At 35.9% G+C, this 23,318-nt stretch overlaps 1 protein-coding gene across 4 annotated transcripts in view; it reads right to left on the bottom strand.

Moving 5' to 3' along the window:
- Nucleotides 1-23,318, bottom strand: part of NCK1 (NCK adaptor protein 1) — an 82,583-nt gene that overhangs the window by 7,997 nt on the left and 51,268 nt on the right. For 3 of the 4 annotated variants that reach the window (XM_059162703.1, XM_059162700.1, XM_059162701.1), the window contains one exon: nt 19,542-19,785. In XM_059162703.1, the coding sequence (XP_059018686.1) occupies nt 19,542-19,767 (226 nt within the window). In that variant the 5' untranslated portion in view covers nt 19,768-19,785. Of the gene's footprint in view, nt 1-17,032; nt 17,325-19,541; nt 19,786-23,318 lie in introns of those variants that run through there. The other variant, XM_059162699.1, reaches the window with a different exon arrangement.

Here is a 23,318-nt window from a genome sequence, read left to right as displayed (position 1 = left end):
TGCCTGCCACTCTCTCTCTCACTTTCTCTGACAAATAAAAAAAATCTTTTAAAAAAGGTTAAGTGAATTAAAATACTGGACTAACGGGGCAGAGATTGACAGAATGGATTTAAAAACAAGATCCAACTCTATGATATCTATAAGCACTCATTTTAGATCCAGAGATACAAACAGATTTGAAAGTGAAAGGATAGAAAAAGATATTCCTTGAAAATGGTAAACAAAAGAGAGCTGAGGCAGTCTTTAAGACCAAGTTGTTACAGGAGATAAGGAAGGACATTATATATTGATAAAAGAGTCAATCCAATAAGAAGATAGAACAACTACAAATATTATATAAGCCCCAAGACAAAGCAAAACTTGACAGAATTAAAGGGAGAAAATGACAGTTCTACAATATAGAGACTTTAATACTTTTCAATAATGAGTGGAACTAGGCAAAAACTTAATAAGGAAATAGTGAACTTGAAAAATACTATAAGCCAATTAGACGTAATAGACATATAGAATGCTCATAAACAACAGCCAAGTGTACAGTTTTCACAAGTGCACATGGAACACTCCAAGATAAACCATATGTTAGGCCACAAGACAAGTCTAAACACATTTAAAGAGACTGAAATCACATAAAGTATATTCTCTGACCATAGTGGAATGAAACTAAAAATTAACAGAAAGGAAAACTGGAGAATTCACAAATATATGTAAGTTAATTAATATGCTCAAACAACTGGTAGGTCAAAGAAAAAATTACAGGTAAGGTTAATGAATACTCAGAGACACATGACAATGAAAACACAACCAAAAAAGCTAAAGGCTGCAGCAAAAGCAATGCTCAGAAGGAAATTTATGGCCCTAAAAGCCTATGATAAAAAAAGAATTTTTAAAAAAGATTTTTATTTGGGGGCCTGGGTGGCTCAGTGGGTTAAAGCCTCTGCCTTCAGCTCAGGGTCCTGGGATCGAGCCCCGCATCGGGCTCTCTGCTCCGTGGAGAGCCTGCTTCCTCCTCTCTCTCTGCCTGCCTCTCTGCCTACTTGTGATCTCTGTCAAGTAAATAAATAAAATCTTAAAAAAAAAAAAAAGATTTTTATTTATTTGACAGAGAGAGGGAAAGCAGGCTCCCTGCTGAGCAGGAAGCCTGCTGTGGGGCTCAAACCCAGGAAGGACCCTGAGATCATGACCTGAGCCGAAGGCAGCAGCTTAACCCACTGAGCCACCTAGGTGCCCCAGAAAAGGAATTTCATTTAAAAAAGGAAATTGATCTCACTCAAATCAATAACCCAACTTTACTCTTTAGGGAACTATAGAAATATCAAGCTAAACCCAAAGCTAGCAAGAGAAAGTTTATTATTAATAAAGATTAGAGCAGAGAAAAATGCAAGGAGAAAACAAAAACAACAAAGAATCAATGAAACTAAAAGTTGGTTTTTGAAAATAGCAAAATTGACTAAAGACTCAAATTACTAAAATCAGAAATAAAGTGGGATATTACTAGATGCCTAACAGAAACACAATAAGAAAAAAAAACCACTATGAACACTTGTACACTAATAAATTAGATAACCAAGATGAAAAAAACAAATTGCTAAAAAGACACAAAAATGTATCTTTACACATTTAGAAAATGTGGACTGACCTATAACAAGTAAAAGAATTCATCAGTAACCCAAAACTTCACAATAAGGAAAAGTCCAGGACCGGGTAATTTAACTCATGAATTCTAACAAACATTTCCTTTTCATATTTCTACAAAAAGAGTAGGGAAGAAATAGTCCATAACTCATTCTATGAGGTCAGCATTACCATGATATAAAAGCCAGATAAAGATATAGAGAAAGTACTGACCAATATCCATTATGAATACAAATTAAAAATTCCTCAACAAAATAGTTAATTCTTATTATTTATGGTAGTTACATTCAATAAAATTACCATGAGACACTAGGTTAGATCCTGCAAGCCTCTGTGCACATTTTTGTCAATCAAGCAATACATAACCTTGCTTATTAACAAGTTGCCCTGTAAAGATACTTTATTTAATATAAAATATTGATTAACAATGTACTCACAGCCAACATCACTGTAACTCATGCCTAAATGAAGCTTATCTAACATATATTTTTTTTCCATGAGGCAAATCACGCGATGATACTTGAGGACTATACTTGGGGGTCATTTTAAATGCAAAATCATAAACCAAAAAATCGTATCAGTAAGAAAACCATGGCACTAAATAGGCTGCATAAAGGACATTTATTTATAATATGAGAACTGAAACAAAAAGGCAGAGGATCACCTTCTTCAACATCAGCTGGCAACATGTGCATCAGGCATCTCAAAATTTCTGCCACTTTGTACATGTCCACAAAAGCACCACAATGATCAGTTTGGACTTACAAATAAACTTTAGCAAGTAGGTAAATTCACAAATATGGAATCTGTAAAAAATAGGGATCATCTATACTAACAAAATAATACAGCAGCATAGTAATAGGAATGTACATCATGATAAAGGGGTATTTGTCCCAGGAATGAAATAGTTCAATAGTTCACCTATTGAACAATATGAAAATCAATTACATTTTACCACATTAACATAAGGAAGGAAAAAAACACACATGACTATTTCAACTGATACAGAAAAGCTCTTGATAAAAATCTAACATTCTTTCATGATAAAAAGTATATTAGCCAATTAGAAATATAAGGGAATTTCCTCAATATCAAAAAGGGCATTTATGAAACAAAAAAACAAAAAGAAAAACCTGCAGTTACCATCACACTCAGTAGTGAAAGACTGAAAACTAAGATCAGGAAAAGACATGGATGCCCTTTCAGGCACTTTTATTCAACAATGTACTGGATGTGCTAGCCAGGGCAATTAGGCAAGAAAAAGAAATAAGAGAGATCCAAACAAGAAAGGAGGAAGTAAAATAATCTTTATTTGCAGATGACATGATTGTATATAGAGAAAATCCTAAAAAAGACCCCCCCACACTTAAGTTAGAAGAAATGAATTTAGCAAGGTTGCAAGATACAGTCAACACACACAAAAAAGTTGCATTTCTATATACTACCAGTGAACAATTTGAAGAGGAAAGAGAAAATAATTCCATTTATAATAGCATTAATAATCAAATATATAGGTTAAATTTATTAATCAAGGAGCCAGAAGACCAGTATATTGAACACTACAAAATATTGCTGAAATTAAAGTAGACCTAAATAAATGAAAAAACATTCTGTGTTTATGGATTTGAGGGCTCAGTATTTTTATATGGCAATACTATCCAAAGTGACCCACTGAGTCCATGTAATCCTTATCAAAGTTCCAATACTTCTTTTTTGCAGAAATGGAAATGCTGATGCTAAAATTCATATGAATTCCAAGGGACACCAAATAACCAAAACAATCCTAAAAAATGAAAATAATGGGGCACCTGGGTGGCTTAGTTGGTTAAAGTGATGACTCTTGATTTCACCTCAGGTCATGATCTTAGGGTGGGGAGATCAAGCCTAGTGTTGGGCTCCATACTGGGCATGGAGCCTGCTTAAGATTCTCTCTCTCTCCCTCTCCCTATGCCCACCCCTCCCCCCACCAAAAAAGAAAAAATGAAAACAAAACTGGAGGATTCATACTTTGCAATTTCAAAACTCACTTCTAAACCAAACTCACTTCTAAACCACAAAATAATCAAAACAGTATAGTATTAGCACAAAAGGACAAGCATATAGACCAGAAGAACAGAGCTGAGAGTCCCAAAATAAACTCATACATCCATGGTCAATTGATTTTCAACAAGGGTGACAAAGAGGAAAGAACAGGCTCTTCAACAAACAGTGCTCGGAGAAATGGATATCTGTATGCAAAAGAATGAAGCTAGACTCCTACTTTGCATGACAAAAATTAACTCAAATGAATCAATTACCTAAATATAAGAGTTAAAATTTTAAAACTATCAGAAGAAAACAGGGAAAAATCCTTATGACCTGGGAACTAGCAATGAATTCTTAGATCTGATCCCAAAAGCACAAGCAATAGTAATTAAAAAAAAAAAAAAAATTACAATCTACAGTCTATATCCAGAACACATAAAGAACTCTTAGAACCCAGAATCAAAAAGAACCTATTTCAACAATCGGAAAAGGACATGAACAAACATTTCCCCAACAAAGGTATACAAATGCCCCCAAAATACATGAAAAGATGTTCATCATCTTTGTTGAAATGCAAATCAAAACAATGAAATACCATTTTATACCTATCAGGATAGCTATAAAACAAACAAACAAAATTAGAAAAAAAAAAAAAACACGTATTCATGGGAATTCAGAAAAAACTGGAACCCTTCCTACACTGTTGATCAAAATGTAAAACGGTACAACTACTGTGGAAAACAATTTAATGGTCCCTTCAAATATTAAAAACGTAATTACTGTAAGATCCATTAATTCTACTCCTATGCATATACTCAAAAGAGCTAAAAACATACATTCAAATACTTGTACACAAATGTTCATAGCTTCACTATACTCAATAACAAAAAGGTAGAAACAACCCAAATGTTCATCCACAGATTAATGAATAAGCAAAATGTGGTATATATCCATATAATGGATCACCCATAAAAGGATGAAGTACTGACACATGCTACAACATAGATTAACCTTAAAAACAGGATGCCAACTGAAAGACTCCTGACACAAGAGATCACATATTGTATAACTCCATTTACATGAAATGGCCAGGATAGATAGAGAGCAAAATTAGCAACTGCCAGGGGATGAAGGGAGGGTATAATGGGGACTGACTATTTAATGGGAATGGGGTTTTCTTGGGTGATGAAAACGGTTTGGAATCAGATGTGACAGTTGCACAACACTCTTAGTATAATAACTTCCACTGAAATGTATACTTCAAAATGATTAATTTTATAATATGAATTTTACCTCATAAAAATTTTCTTTCTTTAAAGATTCCCAGAAAGATTTCCTTTCTGCCAACACTTTCCATTCCCACTATTCCCATGCTATTTCAGGCCCATTTTGTTGTGTTTGAGTCTTCAATAACCCTTCAGACTAGTTTCCTTATTAATCCAATCTGTCCCACTCCAATCCACCATCTATAAATATAGTTGTAATCACATGACATTATTGCTCGAAACTCACCAGTGGCTCTTCATTGACTATCAAATTAAGAGAAATACTCTTTCTAGAATTTATACCCCTCTCCAGAATATCCACACTCTTCCTTTCTAGGATTATGATAGACAGTACTGAAAAGAGCAAAGACTTTGTAATTTTTTTAGAAAGATTTTATTTATTTGACACAGAGAGAGAGATAGCGAGAGAGAGAGCGAGCGAGCATACAAGCAGGGGAAGCAGCAGGCATCCTGCTGAGCAGGGAGCCTGATGCAGGACTTCCTCCCAGAACCCCAGGATCACAACCCAAGCTAAAGGCAGATACTTAACTGACTGAACCACCCAGGTGTCCCAAAATACAGCACAGATTTTTCAATGAGCCTTTGAGTTCAAATCCAAGCTATACCACTTACTGTGGAAACCCCAACAAACTTTTGACTTTTCTAAGCCTAGAAATGGAAAAAACACCACTTACTGTCATAGTGTTCTAAGAAGTGAATAAATTTTTTAAAAAGTGAATAAAATAATGTAAATAATAGCACAGTACATACAGTAATTGTTAAATAAGATTCTTTCCATAATGCCCTGCAGTGAAAATATCTAAATCTTATTAAAAATGGGCCACTTAAAAACCCAGGAATATAAAAAAAAAATAAAAAAAAATAATTAAAAAAAAAAAAAAACAGGAATAAGTAGTATTTTAACCTTCAGGATTTTGTTTGCCTTGTTTGCTAGTTTCTTCCTAAAACCTTATTAAACCTTCTGCCTGTTGGGGTACATGGGTGGCCCAGTTGGTTAAGCATCTATCTTAGACTTAGGTCATGATCCTGGGGTCCTGGGATTGAGCCCTGCATGGCATCAGGCTCCATGCTCAACAGGAAGCCTGGTTCTCCCTCCCTTCTGCTGCTCCCCTTGGGTGTGTTCTGTCAAATAAATGAATGAACGAATGAATGAATCTTAAAAAACAAACAAACAAAACACACACCTTTGCCTATCAAAAACCTATTCAAAAACCAATTCAAGAAGTACTGTTTCAAATAACAATTTTATTTTATTTACTTCCCATTTTGTGTTTTCCAACATCTTTTATTTCCCACCATCATTCTCCAGAAATGTAAGCTCTCCTTTTTAAAGCACCCTAGCACCCTGTACTTCATAGATACTTGAATCACAGCGTACCTTGTGTTTGTCTTTTAACCTCATTCACTACCACAGCCATCAGCTTCCAGAAAGGAAGAGCATTCCATGTCTCACTGATCTTTCGAGTTTCCTATACTATTGAGAACTGTGCATGTATCAGATGCTCAATATGTTAAGCTGATTAAAACTGAAGAGTGATATAACCAAATAAAAATTTAAACTTGAAGTTAATGGCTAGTTTCAAAATGATTTTTTTTTAAATTCTGAAAAAGATGCCTAAGACTAATTATACATTGTCAAATGTAGGTGAATGAAGAGGTTTTGGACAAACCTACCCATTAAACTTCCAAGTGGGAAAACACCAAAAACAGCCTATTTAAATTGCAGAGGTCAGAAATATTTCAGGGAAAAAAAACATAAACTTAGAATATTTGTTTCCTATGCAACACAAAGCCCTCTGTAATCTTTGAGAATTTAACTTTACACTAATGCTAAGGAATATAAGCTCATCAGTACCCCAAAAAACAAGGCCCTTGCAAGATTCTGATCCTATGCCCATTACTTTTTTTTTTTTTAACCTCAAACACAACCCACCCTCATTCTTCAAGATTCAAACAAGGTATTCTCTTCTCACTAGAGCTTTCCCTCTCTCCCCAAAACAAAACAAATTTATTTCTCTTTTGTGCCACTACTATTCTTTGTAAATATTTTTAATGTAATGTTTGACCATCTGTATACCAACATTTACTTCTTTGAGCCAAGTTTTTTTTTTAATTTTTATTTTCTTATAAACATATAATGTATTTTTATCCCCAGGGGTAAAGATCTGTTAATCTCCAGGTTTACAGACTTCACAGCACTCACCATAGCACATACCCTCCCCAATGTCCATAACTCCACCCCCCTCTCCCAAACCCCGTCCCCCCAGTAACCCTCAGTTTGTTTTGTGAGAATTAAGAGTCACTTATGGTTTGTCACCCTCCCAATCCCACCTTGTTTCATTTATGCTTCTCCTACCCCCCTAACCCCCCACGTTGCATCTCCACTTCCTCCTATCACGGAGATCATAGGATAGTTGTCTTTCTCCAACTGACTTATTTCACTAAGCATGATACCCTCTAGTTCCATCCACGTCATCACAAATGGCAAGATTTCATTTCTTTTGATGGCTGCATAGTATTCCATTGTGTATATATACCACCTCTTCTTTATCCATTCATCTCTTGATGGACATCTAGGTTCTTTCCATAGTTCAGCTATTGTAGACACTATTGCTATAAACATTCGGGTTCATGTGCCCCTTCGGATCACTACATTTGTATCTTTAGGGTAAATACCCAGTAGTGCAATTGCTGGGTCATAGGGTAGTTCTATTATCAACTTTCTGAGGAACCTCCATGCTGTTTTCCAGAGTGGTTGCACTAGCTTGCATTCCCACCAACAGGGTACGAGGGTTCCCCTTTCTCCACATCCTCACCAGCATCTGTCATTTCCTGACTTGTTAATTTTAGCCATTCTGACTGGTGTGAGGTGGTATCTCAATGTGGTTTTGATTTGTATTTCCTGATGCCGAGTGATGTGGAGCGCTTTTTCATGTGTCTGTTGGCCATCTGAATGTCTTCTTTGCAGAAATGTCTGTTCATGTCTTCTGCTCATTTCTTGATTGGATTATTTGTTCTTTGGGTGTTGAGTTTGCTAAGTTCTTTATAGATTTTGGACACTAGTCTTTTATCTGATATGTCGTTTGCAAATTTCTTCTCCCATTCTGTCAGTTGTCTTTTGGTTTTGTTAACTGTTTCCTTTGCTGTGCAAAAGCTTTTGATCTTGAGGAAATCCCAATAGTTCATTTTTGCCCTTGCTTCCCTTGCCTTTGGCAATATTCCTAGGAAAACCCTGCTGCGGTTCAGGTCGAAGAGGTTGGTGCCTGTGTTCTCCTCAAGGATTCTGAAGGATTCCTTTCTCACATTGAGGTCCTTCATCCATTTTGAGTCTGTTTTCATGTGTGGTGTAAGGAAACGGTCCAATTTCATTTTTCTGCATGTGGCTGTCCAATTTTCCCAACACCATTTACTGAAGAGGCTGTCTTTTTTCCATTGGACCTTCTTTCCTAATTTGTCGAAGATTAGTTGACCATAGAGCTGAGGGTCTATTTCTGGGCACTCTATTCCATTCCATTGATCTATGGGTCTGTTTTTGTGCCTGTACCATGTTGTCTTGATGATGACAGCTTTGTAATAGAGCTTGAAGTCCGGAATTGTGATGCCATCAGCTTTGGCTTTCTTTTTCAATATTCCTTCAGCTATTCGAGGTCTTTTAGGTATCCATATAAATTTTAGGATTATTTGTTCCATTTCTTTGAAAAAAATGGGTGGGATTTTGATAGGGATTGCATTAAATGTGTAGACTGCTTTAGGCAGCACAGACATTTTCACAGTATTTGTTCTTCCAATCCAGGAGCATGGAACATTTTTCCATTTCTTTGTGTTTTCCTCAATTTCATTCATGAGTACTTTATAGTTTTCTGAGTATAGATTCTTTGCCTCTTTGGTTAGGTTTATTCCTAGATATCTTATGGTTTTGGATGCAATCGTAAATGGGATTGACTCCTTAATTTCTCTTTCTTCTGTCTTGTTGTTGGTGTACAGAAATGCAACTGATTTCTGTGCACTGATTTTATATCCTGACACTTTACTGAATTCCTGTACAAGTCCTAGCAGATTTGGAGTGGAGTCTTTTGGGTTTTCCACATATAGTATCATATCATCTGCAAAGAGTGATAGTTTGATTTCTTTGCCGATTTGGATGCCTTTAATTTCTTTTTGTTGTCTGATTGCTGAGGCTAGGACTTCTAGTACTATGTTGAATAGCAGTGGTGATAATGGACACCCCTGCCATGTTCCTGACCTTAGCGGAAAACCTTTCAGTTTTCCTCCATTGAGAATGATATTTGCGGTGGGTTTTTCATAGACGGCTTTGATGATATTGAGGTATGTGCCCTCTATCCTTACACTTTGAAGAGTTTTGATCAGGAAGGGATGCTGTACTTTGTCAAATGCTTTTTCAGCATCTATGGAGAGTATCATATGGTTCTTATTCTTTCTTTTATTAACGTATTGTATCACATTGATTGATTTGCGGATGTTGAACCAACCTTGCAGCCCTGGAATAAATCCCACTTGGTCGTGGTGAATAATCCTTTTAATGTACTGTTGAATCCTATTGGCTAGTATTTTGGTGAGAATTTTCACATCTGTGTTCATCAAGGATATTGGTCTGTAGTTCTCCTTTTTGATGAATCCTTGTCTGATTTTGGGATCAAGGTGATGCTGGCCTCATAAAATGAGTTTGGAAGTTTTCCTTCCATTTCTATTTTTTGGAACAGTTTCAGGAGAATAGGAATTAGTTCTTCTTTAAACGTTTGGTAGGATTCCCCTGGGAAGCCGTCTGGCCCTGGGCTTTTGTTTATTCGGAGATTTTTTTTTTTTTTTTTTTAAGATTTATTTATTTATTTGACAGAGAGAGATTACAAGTAGGCAGAGAGGCAGGCAGAGAGAGAGAGGAGGAAGCAGGCTCCCTGCTGAGCAGAGAGCCCGATGCGGGACTCGATCCCAGGACCCTGAGATCATGACCTGAGCCGAAGGCAGCGGCTTAACCCACTGAGCCACCCAGGCGCCCCTATTCGGAGATTTTTGATGACTGTTTCAATCTCCTTATTGGTTATGGGTCTGTTCAGGTCTTCTATTTCTTTATGGTTCAGTTGTAGTAGTTTATATGTCTCTAGAAATGCATCCATTTCTTGCAGATTGTCAAATTTGTTTGCGTAGAGTTGCTCATAGCACGTTCTTATAATTGTTTGTATTTCTTTGGTGTTAGTTGTGATCTCTCCTCTTTCATTCATGATTTTGTTTATTTGGGTCCTTTCTCTTTTCTTTTTGGTAAGTCTGGCCAGGGGTTTATCAATCTTATTAATTCTTTCAAAGAACCAGCTCCTAGTTTCGTTGATTTGTTCTATTGTTTTTTTGGTTTCTATTTCATTGATTTCTGCTCTGATCTTTATGATTTCTCTTCTCCTGCTGGGTTTAGGGTTTCTTTCTTGTTCTTTCTCCAGCTCCTTTACGTGTAGGGTTAGGTTGTGCACCTGAGACCTTTATTGTTTCTTGAGAAAGGCTTGTACCACTATATATTTTTCTCTCAGGACTGCCTTTGCTGTGTCCCACAGATTTTGAACAATTGTGTTTTCATTATCATTTGTTTCCATGAAGTTTTTTCAATTCTTCTTTAATTTCCTGCTTGACCCATTCATTCTTTAGAAGGATGCTATTTAGTCTCCATGTATTTGGGTTCTTTCCAAATTTCCTCTTGTGATTGAGTTCTAGCTTCAGAGCATTGTGGTCTGAAAATATGCAGGGAATGATCCCAATCTTTTGATATCGGTTTAGGCCTGATTTATGACCCAGGATGTGATCTATTCTAGAGAATGTTCCATGAGGACCAGAGAAGAATGTGTATTCTGTTGCTTTGGGATGAAATGTTCTGAATATATCTGTGATGTCCACTTGGTCCAGTGTGTCATTTAAGGCCTTTATTTCCTTGTTGATCTTTTGCTTGGATCATCTGTCCATTTCAGTGAGGGGAGTGTTAAAGTCCCCTACTATTATTGTATTATTGTTGATGTGTTTCTTTAATTTTGCTATTAATTGGTTTATATAGTTGGCTGCTCCCATATTAGCAGCATAGATATTTAAAATTGTTATATCTTCTTGTTGGACAAATCCTTTGAGTATGATATAGTATCTTCCTCATCTCTCATTATAGTCTTTGGCTTAAAATCTAATTGATCTGATATAAGGATTGCCACCCCTACTTTCTTCTGATGTCCATTAGTATGGTAAATTATTTTCCACCCCCTCACTTTAAATCCGGAGGTGTCTTCGGGTCTAAAATGAGTTTCTTGTAGGCAACACATAGATGGATTTTGGTTTTTTATCCATTCTGATACCCTGTGTCTTTTGATTGGGGCATTTAGCCCATTAACATTCAGGGTAACTATTGAGTGATATGAATTTAGTGCCATTGTATTGCCTATAAGGTGATTGTTACTGTATACTGTCTCTGTTCCTTTTTGATCTACTACTTTTAGGCTCTCTCTTTGCTTAGAGGATCCCTTTCAATATTTCCTGTAGAGCTGGTTTGATGTTTGCAAATTCTTTCAGTTTTTGTTTGTCCTGGAAGCTTTTTATCTCTCCTTCTATTTTCAGTGACAGCCTATCTGGATATAGCATTCTTGGCCGCCATGTTTTTTCTTGTTTAGTGCTCTGAATATATCATGCCAGTTCTTTCTGGCCTGCCAGGTCTCTGTCAGTAACTCTGCTGCCAATCTAATATTTTTACCATTGTATGTTATAGACTTCTTTTCCCGGACTGCTTTCAGGATTTTCTCTTTGTCGCTAAGACTTGTAAATTTTGCTAGTGGTGACCGGGTGTGGACCTATTCTTGTTGATTTTGAGGGGGGTTCTCTGCACCTCCTGGATTTTGATGCTTGTTCCCTTTGCCATATTAGGAAAATTCTCTCCAATAATTCTCTCCAGTATACCTTCTGCTCCCCTTTCTCTTTCTTCTTCTGAAATCCCAATTACTCTAATGTTGTTTGGTCTTGTGGTGTCACTTATCTCTTGAATTTTCCCCTCATGGCCCAGTAGCTGTTTGTCCCTCTTTTGCTCAGCTTCTTTATTCTCTGTCATTTGGTCTTCTATATCACTAATTCTTTCTTCTGCCTCATTTATCCTAGCAGTAAGAGCCTCCATTTTTGATTGCACCTCATTAACAGCTTTATCAATTTCAACTTGGTTAGATTTTAGTTCTTTCATTTCTCCAGAAAAGGCTTTTATCTCTCCAGAGAGGGTTTCTTTAATATCTTCCATGCCTTTTTTGAGCCCGGCTAGAACCTTGAAAATCGTCATTCTGAACTCTGTATCTGGCATATTACCAATGTCTGTATTGATTAGGAACATAGCCTTCAGTACTGCCTCTTTTTTTTTTTTTTTTTTGTGGTGAGTTTTTCCGCCTTGTCATTTTGTCCAGATAAGCGTATATGAAGGAGCAAATAAAATACTGAAAGGGTGCAAAGACCCCAGGTAAATGCACTCTAACCAAATCAGAAGAGACCCCAAATTTGTGGGAGGGACAAAGGAGATAAAAATAAGTTCAGGAAAAAAAAAATTAAAAAAAGAAAAATATATATGTATTAGATAAACTAGTTAAAAAACATTAAAAAAGAAAAAGGTAAAAGTTAAAAAAATTTAGAAGAAAAAAAATTAAAAAAAAAAAATTTAAATTAACCGCAAGACTAAAGCATCATGGGGAGAAAGCCATGAGTTCCATGCTTTGCTTTTCCTCCTGGAATTCTGCTGCTCTCCTTGGTAGGTGTAGTTTGTCTTGGGTGGATTTCTTGTTGATCTTCTGTGGGAGGGGCCTGTTGTACTGATTCTCAAGTGTCTTTGCCCGAGGCGGAATTGTACCACCCTTACCAGGGGCCAGGCTAAGTAATCTGCTCGGGTTCACTTTTGGGAGCTCTTGTCCCCTGAACGCTTTCCATAGAGTTCCGGAGGACAGGAATGAAAATGGTGGCCTCCCAGTCTCCCTCCCGGAGGAGCCAAGAGATCGGGTCCCACTCCTCAGTGCACCCTCAAAGAAAAGAGCCCAATCACTCCCGTCTCCCTGGCCTCTAACCATGCTCCAAACTCACCCAGCCTGCGACTGGTTCAAGGTAACCCTGAGGTTAGAGCTCACTCCTCAGCTCTGTGTCTGTACCCGGCTTCCCCGGTCTAATACCTGCTAGCTCTGGGACACTCAGACACCCCCGATCCTTCTGTGACCCTGCGGAACCTAGGGCCACGCTGGGCCCCTTGTGGGCTTCACCCTGCTTTATCCTCTGGAGCTATGTCCCTCAGTGGAGCAGACTTTTAAATGTTCTGATTTTGTGCTCTGTTGCTCTGCCCTTTGCTGGGAGCCGGCCCCTCCCCCGACACAGTCTATCTTCCCATTGCTTTGGATTCACTTCTCCACCGGTCCTACCTTTCAGATAGTGGTCGATTTGCTGTTCTTCTTCTCTTCTATCTCCCGTTGGATTTGTAGATGTTTGCAATGGTTTGATAAGCTATCTAGGTGATCTCCTGCTACCTGATGTAGTCTCAGCCTGCTACTTCTCCGCCATCTTGACTCCAGTCCTCAAACACCAAGTTTTTAATCACTTCTCTACCCCCACTGCCTGGCCCATATTAAGTGTTCTATTAGTGTTTATCATGTGAATGACAAATACATGCATAATCGATAGCCTGCTTTTTTCTCCTCTGCTTACAATTCTTTGAGAAGAACCTGTTTATTGCCCTTTGTCTCTGTTGCTAAAAAAATGCTATTTCCAATTTCCTGTTACCAATGAGGAAATACATGGAAAAGTGCTTTACATCAGTATCTCTTTCAAGGAAATCATCTACAACAAGGAGGGTCCCCCAGACCAAGGTATTAACTTTTCTAAATTCTTCTCAACTTCACAGTTAGTTCTCCACAATCATCCTAATCTTAATCCTTTTGCATCAAATCTTTCTAATCCACTGCTTATCTGATTCTAATTATTTCTCTACTCTTTAGTCCTAATGGGTATATAAGGCAAACTAATAACAACAAAAATTTCTAAATTTAAATTTTAGTCCTGGTACTTACTAGTTAATCTGATCTTGGTTGAGTTATTTAATCTTCATTAAACTCCAGTTTCCAGGTTTGTGAAATGGTGGTGTGTAGGAACCTACCTTTTAACATCTGTTTAAAGAAGTTTATATGTAAAGCACCTAGCATAGTACACAGCACATAGCAGGCACTACACTAATCAATGGTAGTTATTACTCCTAGTGCTTCTGGCATTTAATTTTTCAAAAACACTTAAATCTTTATTATTGCATTTTATAGCTAGACTTTGCCAGGGTTGGGAGGGAATGTTCAGGTCTGAGCACTGAGGATGTGCTCACTCAAAAGAGAGGCAGTCATTTTTATCATTAGCTTTGTTCAAAGAACAAAGTACAGCTTCCAAACTGCCCTGCACTCCTACCCACTGGTCTGTCTTCTCTCCTCCTAGAGCACTATTTCTTGACCAAAACACTGTATTATTAACTCCTCCAAGTTTTGAGGAATCTGGTTAAGCACTGTAAATATTCCGGTCACATGACAGTTATCTTTTCCTTAAAGCAAATCTTTGTACATATAACTACTTTTATATAACCTGGTTTCCAAATCCTTGATATACTAGATACAGTATTTGGAAGCATCCAAGTTTCTCAATGCCACTGTTAAAGTATATCTATCCAAAGTAGATAAACTATGTCATGTTTCATTTGGCCAGCACACACATAAAGTAGCTATTTGTATACTTTCACTTTAACTACATAGATCTGAATCAATGCTATCATGAACTGCACTGAAATTCTTTAGTACCCACAGTAACATAGCAGTCTTGTTTTAATTTTTTAGAGGTGGGGGAAGGGCAGAGAGAGGGAAAGAGAATCTTGGAGCCCAATGCAGGGCTCAATCCCATGACCCCCATATCGTGACCTCATAGCAGATTTTACTCATAAAAAGTCCTGTCAGGCCAGGTTTTCAGCAATCTCTTCAATTCCCTTTAAAAACTTAATGTAGAATTTTACATTATAATGCCTGCCCCTAATTCACTTTATTTCTATTTTAGTTTTTACCTTTCAAATATATGTTTCTTTCGGACTTAGTCTTCTTTTCTTTAAGCATGTCATCTTCCCTCTATCTAAATCACTGACTAAATAAATGTTCAAGAGAATGAGGCCAAAGCAAGTATTACTTATTCTAATTCTTTAAGGAACTGTAGTTCTGGTTTTTAGTTCCTACTTCTTCACAGTTTCTCCCTCATGGACTTTCCTGATTTCTATCACACGTAGACTGATCAGTTGTTTTACCAGGGCTATAAGACTTTTAGCATTAGAAGGGACTTTCCAGGATCATCTAGTCTTGCCCAACTCTCCTTTACAAATAACAAGAAATCAGGAAAGTTTAGTTACAGTCTTTGCCACATGATTAAAAGTGGTATATCTGGGAGCAAAATTAGGGAATTCTAAATACAAATATATGGTGTTCTTTCCAGCACAAATTTTTATTTAAATTTTTGTATTTTTATCTGTTCATCTACATGAAAGAGAAATTATTTTTTATTATTGTTTTATCTAAAATACTGTACCCTCTTTGTTTATTCTAGCCACTACACATGGAACACATATCTTCTACTGCAAAGCAAAATAAATACAAATTTTGGCTTGCTGCAGTTAATGAAAAAAAGGAGTATCTTGGTTGCAAATCTTAAACCCTCACCCTCAGGTCTACAAATGTATTTAAGATTATTGACTTTCTGAGACAACAGAGAGAATGATAACTTTATCACTGTATTGATGGTATATAATGAATCACCATACCAATGATCTATTATATTCTTTTGACACCATTTCTGGTTGATTTATGGTCACTTATGACCACAAAGCAACCAACACTTATGATTAAGCCAAGATATGAAATCCACCATATTAATATTAAAATAACAACCTCCTCACCATGTAAATTCTATGAAAGTTAGTCTTAGTTTTTCATTCTGTATTTGTTGTCTGGCTTGCAGTAGGCTCCCAAGGAAAATATGTTGATAAATGAATAAATTAGTAACTTTCCAAAAGGAAAATAACCCAAAAAGTGGATCTAAAAATGTATTAACTTTCCAAAAGTAAACAAAAGACATATATTCCAGAAGAATTCACTTGGCCACCAAAATTAACTAAAGAAACAAATGAGTCTTAATATTACAATTATGACATTCTTTCTCAATAAAGTACTTGCTCCTTTTCCATTCTGCCTAAAAATGAAATCTCTCAACAGGTTACTCTTGGTTTCCTTAGATTCCTTACGCATGAGACTTTTACAACAACCCCTCTATTCATTTTTCTAGAAACACCAAACAAATATTCAAAGAGATTAAATCAAGTTCACTCTCATAAGATTATAAAAAGGCCATTAGCAAAAACACACATTAAGCTCTGGTTAAGTTAGTATCAGTGTTACATTTTGACCTGAACTCAAAACAATCCCAGTAATTCACAAGTTTCAGTGTTTTTATTTTCTCTGTATGCAGCTCCTCTCAAGACTCATTTCAAAATATCAAATCTTGCAATCACCAAAAGGGCAATTTCTAGCAATCCTACATTGATTAAATCAAAACATTCTCTATATTGCTTTATTAAATGTTATCTTCTGTTTCATTCCTCAAAAATATAAGTAAAAAGTACTAAAACAATATTTATGTTGATTCAAATACTGAGGACAGAAGAACTTGCTCACCTAATCCTTTCTTTTCCTCATATTTTTAATGTTTATAATTTAATTCACTTCAAATGTCTATTCTAAGTTCAAAGTTACCAAAGCAAAACTGCCTGCAAACTCATTTATATCCTTTCTCTTTACTTTCAAACACTGATGATAAAACATTTTAAAACCTATTACTTATCAAGTCTAAACTAGTATTATTTGAAGTATCACCAATCATTTAGCTTATGTTTCATAAACAACGTAAAGCACCAGCCTATTATAGAAACACATCAGGATCCATACAGTTTTTCTTTAAATTCACAAAAGTGAAAAATCTAATTAAAAAACTACAAGAAAACTATGGATTTAATAAATAGATAAACTTACTGAAAAAATCTTTAAAGACGTTTAACCAATCCATTTTGAATAAAAATCCCGTGTTCTCTTTTGTCAGTTTGTCAACACAGCTCAGGATAATTCTGTGAGCTTCCTGGTCTGTTCTGCAACACTGAAACTCCCCACGCCCAATCCATGTGACTTGGCCTACACCCAGGCAACAGAAAGTTTTTCTGAGGCTTCTGTCTAAAACTTCTCCCCCTGAACTATAATACAACCTGTAAAACAAGTACATCATCATGGCCACAAAGTTACCTTATTATTCAGACTTATTTTAGAAGAAGCTTTAAAGCATGTATTTTCAATAGTTAAAAATATATTCACGCATTCATCTCTCCTTTGTTTTCTCCCTCTCTTTCTTATCTTTCAAACAATGTCTCCACCAGCACAATCATTGTGAAACAAATCCATTAACCACATGGGACACTTAAGTTACCAAAAAGGGGTTCAGAAATTCTGAGAAACAGAAAGCTATCCCATACAAAAGTTGGAATCACATCATTATACAGGAGAAATAAAGATCAGTAACTTAAAACAGAATGTTTTCAAGTATCCTGCAATATCTGTAATATAGTAATAAAGTTTAAAGAGATATTCTAGGACTTAAATAGATAAAAAAAATCTTTCCAAAACTGTCTCAATAATGTCAGAAAACAGTATGGAAGCTTTCCCAGGCATATTGACAAACAATAAAAATCCTATCTAGTTGGGCTTTTTAAGTTTATATGCAGTACTATATAAAACTGGGATATATTTCCATTTTGCTCTATGATAATAGATTTTTTCACAGTATTCTGTTTAAACATTTAAACGTATCCAGTCCCAGGATACCAGTATCCTTTGAAAAGGGAATAAAAAAGTCTAGGTAAAGTCCTAATCCCTGTTGTGCCTTCATAAAGATGAGGCATACTTTCTTGATACCAAGTTACCTTAACTTTCTCCAATACCTCTGATCTACATGCTTTAAATAAGTGTCCAATATTTACAAAATCAGAAGTATTCCTGGTTCTAACTATGGTCTCTTCAGATAATCAAGAATAACCTCTTTCTGATTTGTCCTTCACTTAAAAAATAATAATGGTCTTATTTGCAAAACTTAAAAATCTAAATAAAATGTAATCTCAGATACAGCAGTTAAAAATCATAGTGAAAACTCAGATTGGGGGTCGCTTGGGTGGCTGAGTGGATTAAGCTGCTGCCTTCGGCTCAGGTCATGATCTCAGTGTCCTGGGATCGAGCCCCACATCGGGCTTTCTGCTCAACAGGGAGCCTGCTTCCCCCTCTGTCTCTGCCTGCCTCTCTGCCTACTTGTGATCTCTCTCTCTGTCAAATAAAATAAATAAAATCTTAAAAAAAAAAAAAAAAAGAAAAAGAAAACTCAGATTGGTAACTTCATTTATTAAACTATCTTTAAAATACTAGAAATGTTATTCACTCACAAACCAATATTTCAGTGTTTTATATTTACTTTGAGTTGTACTATATTTTAGTTTGGGCTATTTTACAGTGTTAAAAATAAAAGATCTGTCTTCTATTGATGTTAACTGAAAGAACACTCTAGACTAATAAGGCCAAATAAAAAATAAAGCTAATATAAAGTAGTTAGTAATATTTCGTATTTGTCAATCATGCCACATTACTCCCAAACTGTGTTTGCAAAGAGAAATTTAACTTTCTTGTCCACATATATACAAAGAACCATTAAGTAACAGCCTGTTTTCCTGAATACCAAAAATGAAATTCTGTCCCTCCCATTCCTTCCTGTCAGCCAAGGAGAGTTTAATTAAAAGAAAAAAGAAAGAGGCCAGTCCTCATCTGTGCATATTTCCTTCCTATCAGCTCAGCCAAGCCTCTGTGAGGTGGGTTCCATTATCTCTGGCCCTGATGGAGAGCTAGTAAAAACAAACAAATTTTACAGTTAGAGAAAGAAAAGGGGGGAAAAAGAAAAACAAAATAAGAAATCAGCTTTGTAGAAGCTAACCTACAGTAATAATCTTCAATTTAAAACTCTTTATCAAATGCAAAATGAAGTAATAGTTTGCTCTTAAAAGCATTATTCAAAATGTAAGCTATTAAATGTTAAAATACAGCAATGTTCCATATTTTTAAAATGGCCTTAATGTGAAGGAGGTAATTCTGAATCTCCCTCATTTATCTCTCTCTCAATTAGACGTAGAATTTACCTAACTTCAACAGGCAGTCACAGTTCAAGGGGTCCTGGCTAGAGGATCTGATTCAATCCTACTCACTGGCACCACCCTGGTCTGGCCCTTGAACACCAGCTAGATTTACAGAAATTGCCCATTAACACTTATGGCCTTTAATGCTCTTCTGACTTGGTTCAGTATCTGCTATGAGCAAACTTAACCTGGCATAGCTGAAATTCTAATCTTGGCCTTTCTATTTTACCCAATGCTTCCAAAATTCTACACAAAGAACCAAGCTCTAGCATCCACTTAAAAGAAAGCATTACTGGTGTTTTAATACAAAAATAACTTACCTAAAGTATCCTTCAGATTTTTTACAATAGATGCTTTCCGAGCACTGTTTTTCCTCTCCACATAGTTAGAAGGCACAAAACCCGTTTTATTCATGGAGTTTCGAACTCGCCACCAGGACTTAGAGTCATCCAGAAGCCATAATCTCTCATTCTTCTTGATGTCCAGCTCTTGTTCTTGTTGGGCTACATAATCAAATTTGGCTACTACCACCACTTCTTCTGCCATCTTTCAGCAGCTTCAGCACTGTAACCACATACAAAACATTCTTATAAGGTCTAGTAGTAGTCTACATGCTTTTCAAAAAAAGACATGTAAAAACCTAAGAACTGAAAGACTAAAAGGAAAAATATGAAAAACAGAAACAGGCAATACCAATATTTATCAAATATTAATCAAGACAAAAACTGGTGTGGCTATATTAATACACAAAAAGGACAAACCATAAAGGCAAACCATTCCCAGTAATAAAGAAGTTCACTACACAATTGAAGGTTTTATTAAATATACATAACAGCCAAACTTGTATGTACTTATTAACATAGTTCCAAAATAGACTGATAGAACCACACAAAAATGTGACAAATCCAGTCAGAGAGGACAATTTTTAACATATTTACTTAATAATAAATCAAGGATACAAAAAAATTAATAAGGCTAGATAAAAACTGACATCAAAACCATTAAGTCTAATAAACATACACAAATATTACTTCCCAGCAGAATAATAGAAATGGAACATATATAAAAATTACCTATGTGAGGTGATAGAGAAAGTCTTAATAACTTTCATGTACTTGGTATCCTACAACCATATTCTCTGACAATCATCACAGAGAGCTTCTTAAAAATCTCCTGTTTGGGAACTTCTAAAACTTCATGTGTCAAAAAAGAAATTATAATAGCATTGTGAAAATAGTTACAGGAGTAAAATAATAAAAAGACTTATATAACCAAACTTGTTGGATGCAGCAAAAGGAGTATATAGAGATTCTAGCTGGAAATAGTTACATCAAAGAAACAGTGAAAATCAGAAAAATCAGTGAACATCAGAAAAAAAAAATAGTGAACTGAGTATGTCTTAAACAGTTAGAAAAGTAGAAGAATATAAAGCAGAAAAAATGAAATAATACAAATAAAGTACAAGTTTATGAAACAGAAAACAAAGACACAGGAGAAAGCTCAACAGAACAAAAAGTAGTTATTTGTCATGACTAACAAATGGACATAGTTCTAGCAAGACTTATAAATGAAAAAATTTCAGGAAAAAAAACACACCCAAATACCAGGAATAAAAAGGGAGTCATAATTAGAGATGCAACAGACATTCAGATCACCTGGCAATATCCAAAACAACTTTACCAATAAATCTGAAACTAAAATGTACAAATGTATAGAAAAATAAAAATTAAAGAAATAGTAACATTCAATCAGTCATTAAAAAATCTTCCCATGGGGCACCTGGGTGGCTCAGTAAGTTAAAGCCTCTGCCTTCAGCTCAGGTCATGATCCCATAGTCCTGGGATCAAGCCCCACACTGGGCTTTCTACTCGGTGGGGAGCCTGTTCCCCTTCCTCTCTTTCTGCCTGCTGCTCTGCCTACTTGTGATCTCTGTCAAATAAATAAAAATAAAATCTTTTTTAAAAGAAAGAAAGAAAGAAAGAAAAAGAAAGAAAGAAAGAAAGAAAGAAAGAAATCTTCCCATAATGAACAGCAGGACCACATGGTTTATACGCAAGTTTTATTAAAATTCAAAGAACAAGTACTTCCAATTTATACAAACTCTTTCAGAACAAAGAAAGGAAAATTACAAGCCTAACTCACTCTTGAATTTATTAGATAAGCTCCATGCTTTCAGAGAGATTTATTTTACATAACAGCTACCCTTGGCTTAGCAGGCAAATAAATTCAGCTTTCAGGTTTGGATATTGAATAGAATCCCCTTTCTTTTTCTTTTTCTTTTTTAAGATTTTATTATTTATTTGTCAGAGAGAGAGAGTGCATGTACCCACAGGCAGAGGGAGAAGTGGGCCCCCTGCTGAGCAGAGAGCCAGATGTGAGACTGGATCCCAGGATTCTGGGATCATCACCTGAGCTGAAGGCAGACAATTAACTGAGCCACTCAGGAGTCCCAGCATTCTTTTTTCTCAACAACAAAGTAAGCTGTTCAATATTTTCAAAGAAATGATTTTTTTTTAACTTTTTTTTTTTTTTAAAGATTTCATTTATTCATTTGACAGACAGAGATCACAAATAGGCAGAGAGGCAGGCAGAGAGAAAGGGAAGCAGGCTCCCCGCGGAGCAGAGAGCCCGATGCGGGGCTCGATCCCAGGACGCCGAGACCATGACCTGAGCCGAAGGCAGCGGCTCAACCCACTGAGCCACCCAGGCGCCCCAAAGAAATGATTTTAATCTAGAATTCAACATCCACTAGCATTAAAGTACAGATACATTGTGGTTAGAAGGTAGATGCTTTTTGGGGGCACTGCAAGGCCTCAAAACCTACCACATATTCTCCTGAAAGAATGACTCATGTGTATACAGCAGTGAAATAACTAATAATGCTAAAATAAGAAGATGATGTGGTATTCAAAAAATAATGAATAGAGAAACCAGAAAAATCAATTTGTATTCTTATAATTTTTCTGTTTGAAATTACTCACAAATAAAAAGTTATAACCAAGGATAAATAATTACTAGTTCATGATACAAAAAATTTACAATGAGTGATGACTTTCTGAGGCAAGAGAAAGCAGAGGGTTTTTTTTCTGGCATACTTGAACACCGACTCTGATTCCTTCCCTGTGGGAACCTGTACACCCACACCCTTATAAGTAATCTACAAATTTAATGAAATTTAATCCTAGGCCCCAAAGGAATTTCTTTTGAAACTTGACAAACTGACTTTAAAATTCATCTAGAAGAATAATCACATAAAACCAGCAAATTACATTCTATAGAAAATTAGAGTTGATATGACACTACTGTAGGTTGTACTACTACTTTCCTATCAATATCCCAATTATCCTTCCAATTGTCAACTTACTATTATTGTATTAGCCATGCAACTCATGGGGACTGACCCTACTTTCTAAGCTGTATTTGGGTTAGTCAAAGCTCTCTCCTCCAATCAAAAGGATAATAAGGGAATGCTACAAACAGCTCTACACACACAAATTCAACAATTTAGAGGAACTGGACCAATTTTTCAAAAACAAACAAACAAAAGTACCAAAACACACTCAATATGAAACAGATAATATGAATAGCCCTGTAACTATTCAGGAAATTAAATTCGTAACTTGAAAATTCCACCTCCAAAAAGAAATCTCCAGGTCTAGATGATTTCTCAAGAATTCTACCAATTATTTAAAGAATTTACACCAATTCTAAATAATCCCTTCTAAAAAATAGTAGAAGGGAAATGGGGAAATACTGCCCAATTTACCTTTGAAATTGATATTAACTGATGTCAAAACTAAACAGTATAAAAAGAGGAAATTACCAACCAATACCCCTCATTAATATAGATCCAAAAATCCTTAACAAAATATTAGCAAACAGAATTCAGCAGTATAGAAAAAGAATTAATACTCCATGACCAAGTAGGGTTTTTCCAGGGAAGCAAAGCTGGCTCAATATATAAAATTAATTAGTATAATTCACCACATTAACAAGCTAAGAAAAATCATATGAGCATATTACTCAATGCAGAAAAAGCATCTGGCAAAATTCAACCCCCATGATAAGAGTTCTCAGAAAAACAGAAATAGAAGGGA

The sequence above is a fragment of the Mustela lutreola genome, chromosome 2, assembly GCF_030435805.1.
Source record: "Mustela lutreola isolate mMusLut2 chromosome 2, mMusLut2.pri, whole genome shotgun sequence".
Lineage (NCBI taxonomy): Eukaryota > Metazoa > Chordata > Mammalia > Carnivora > Mustelidae > Mustela > Mustela lutreola.
This window is presented reverse-complemented; position numbering and strand designations above follow the sequence as displayed.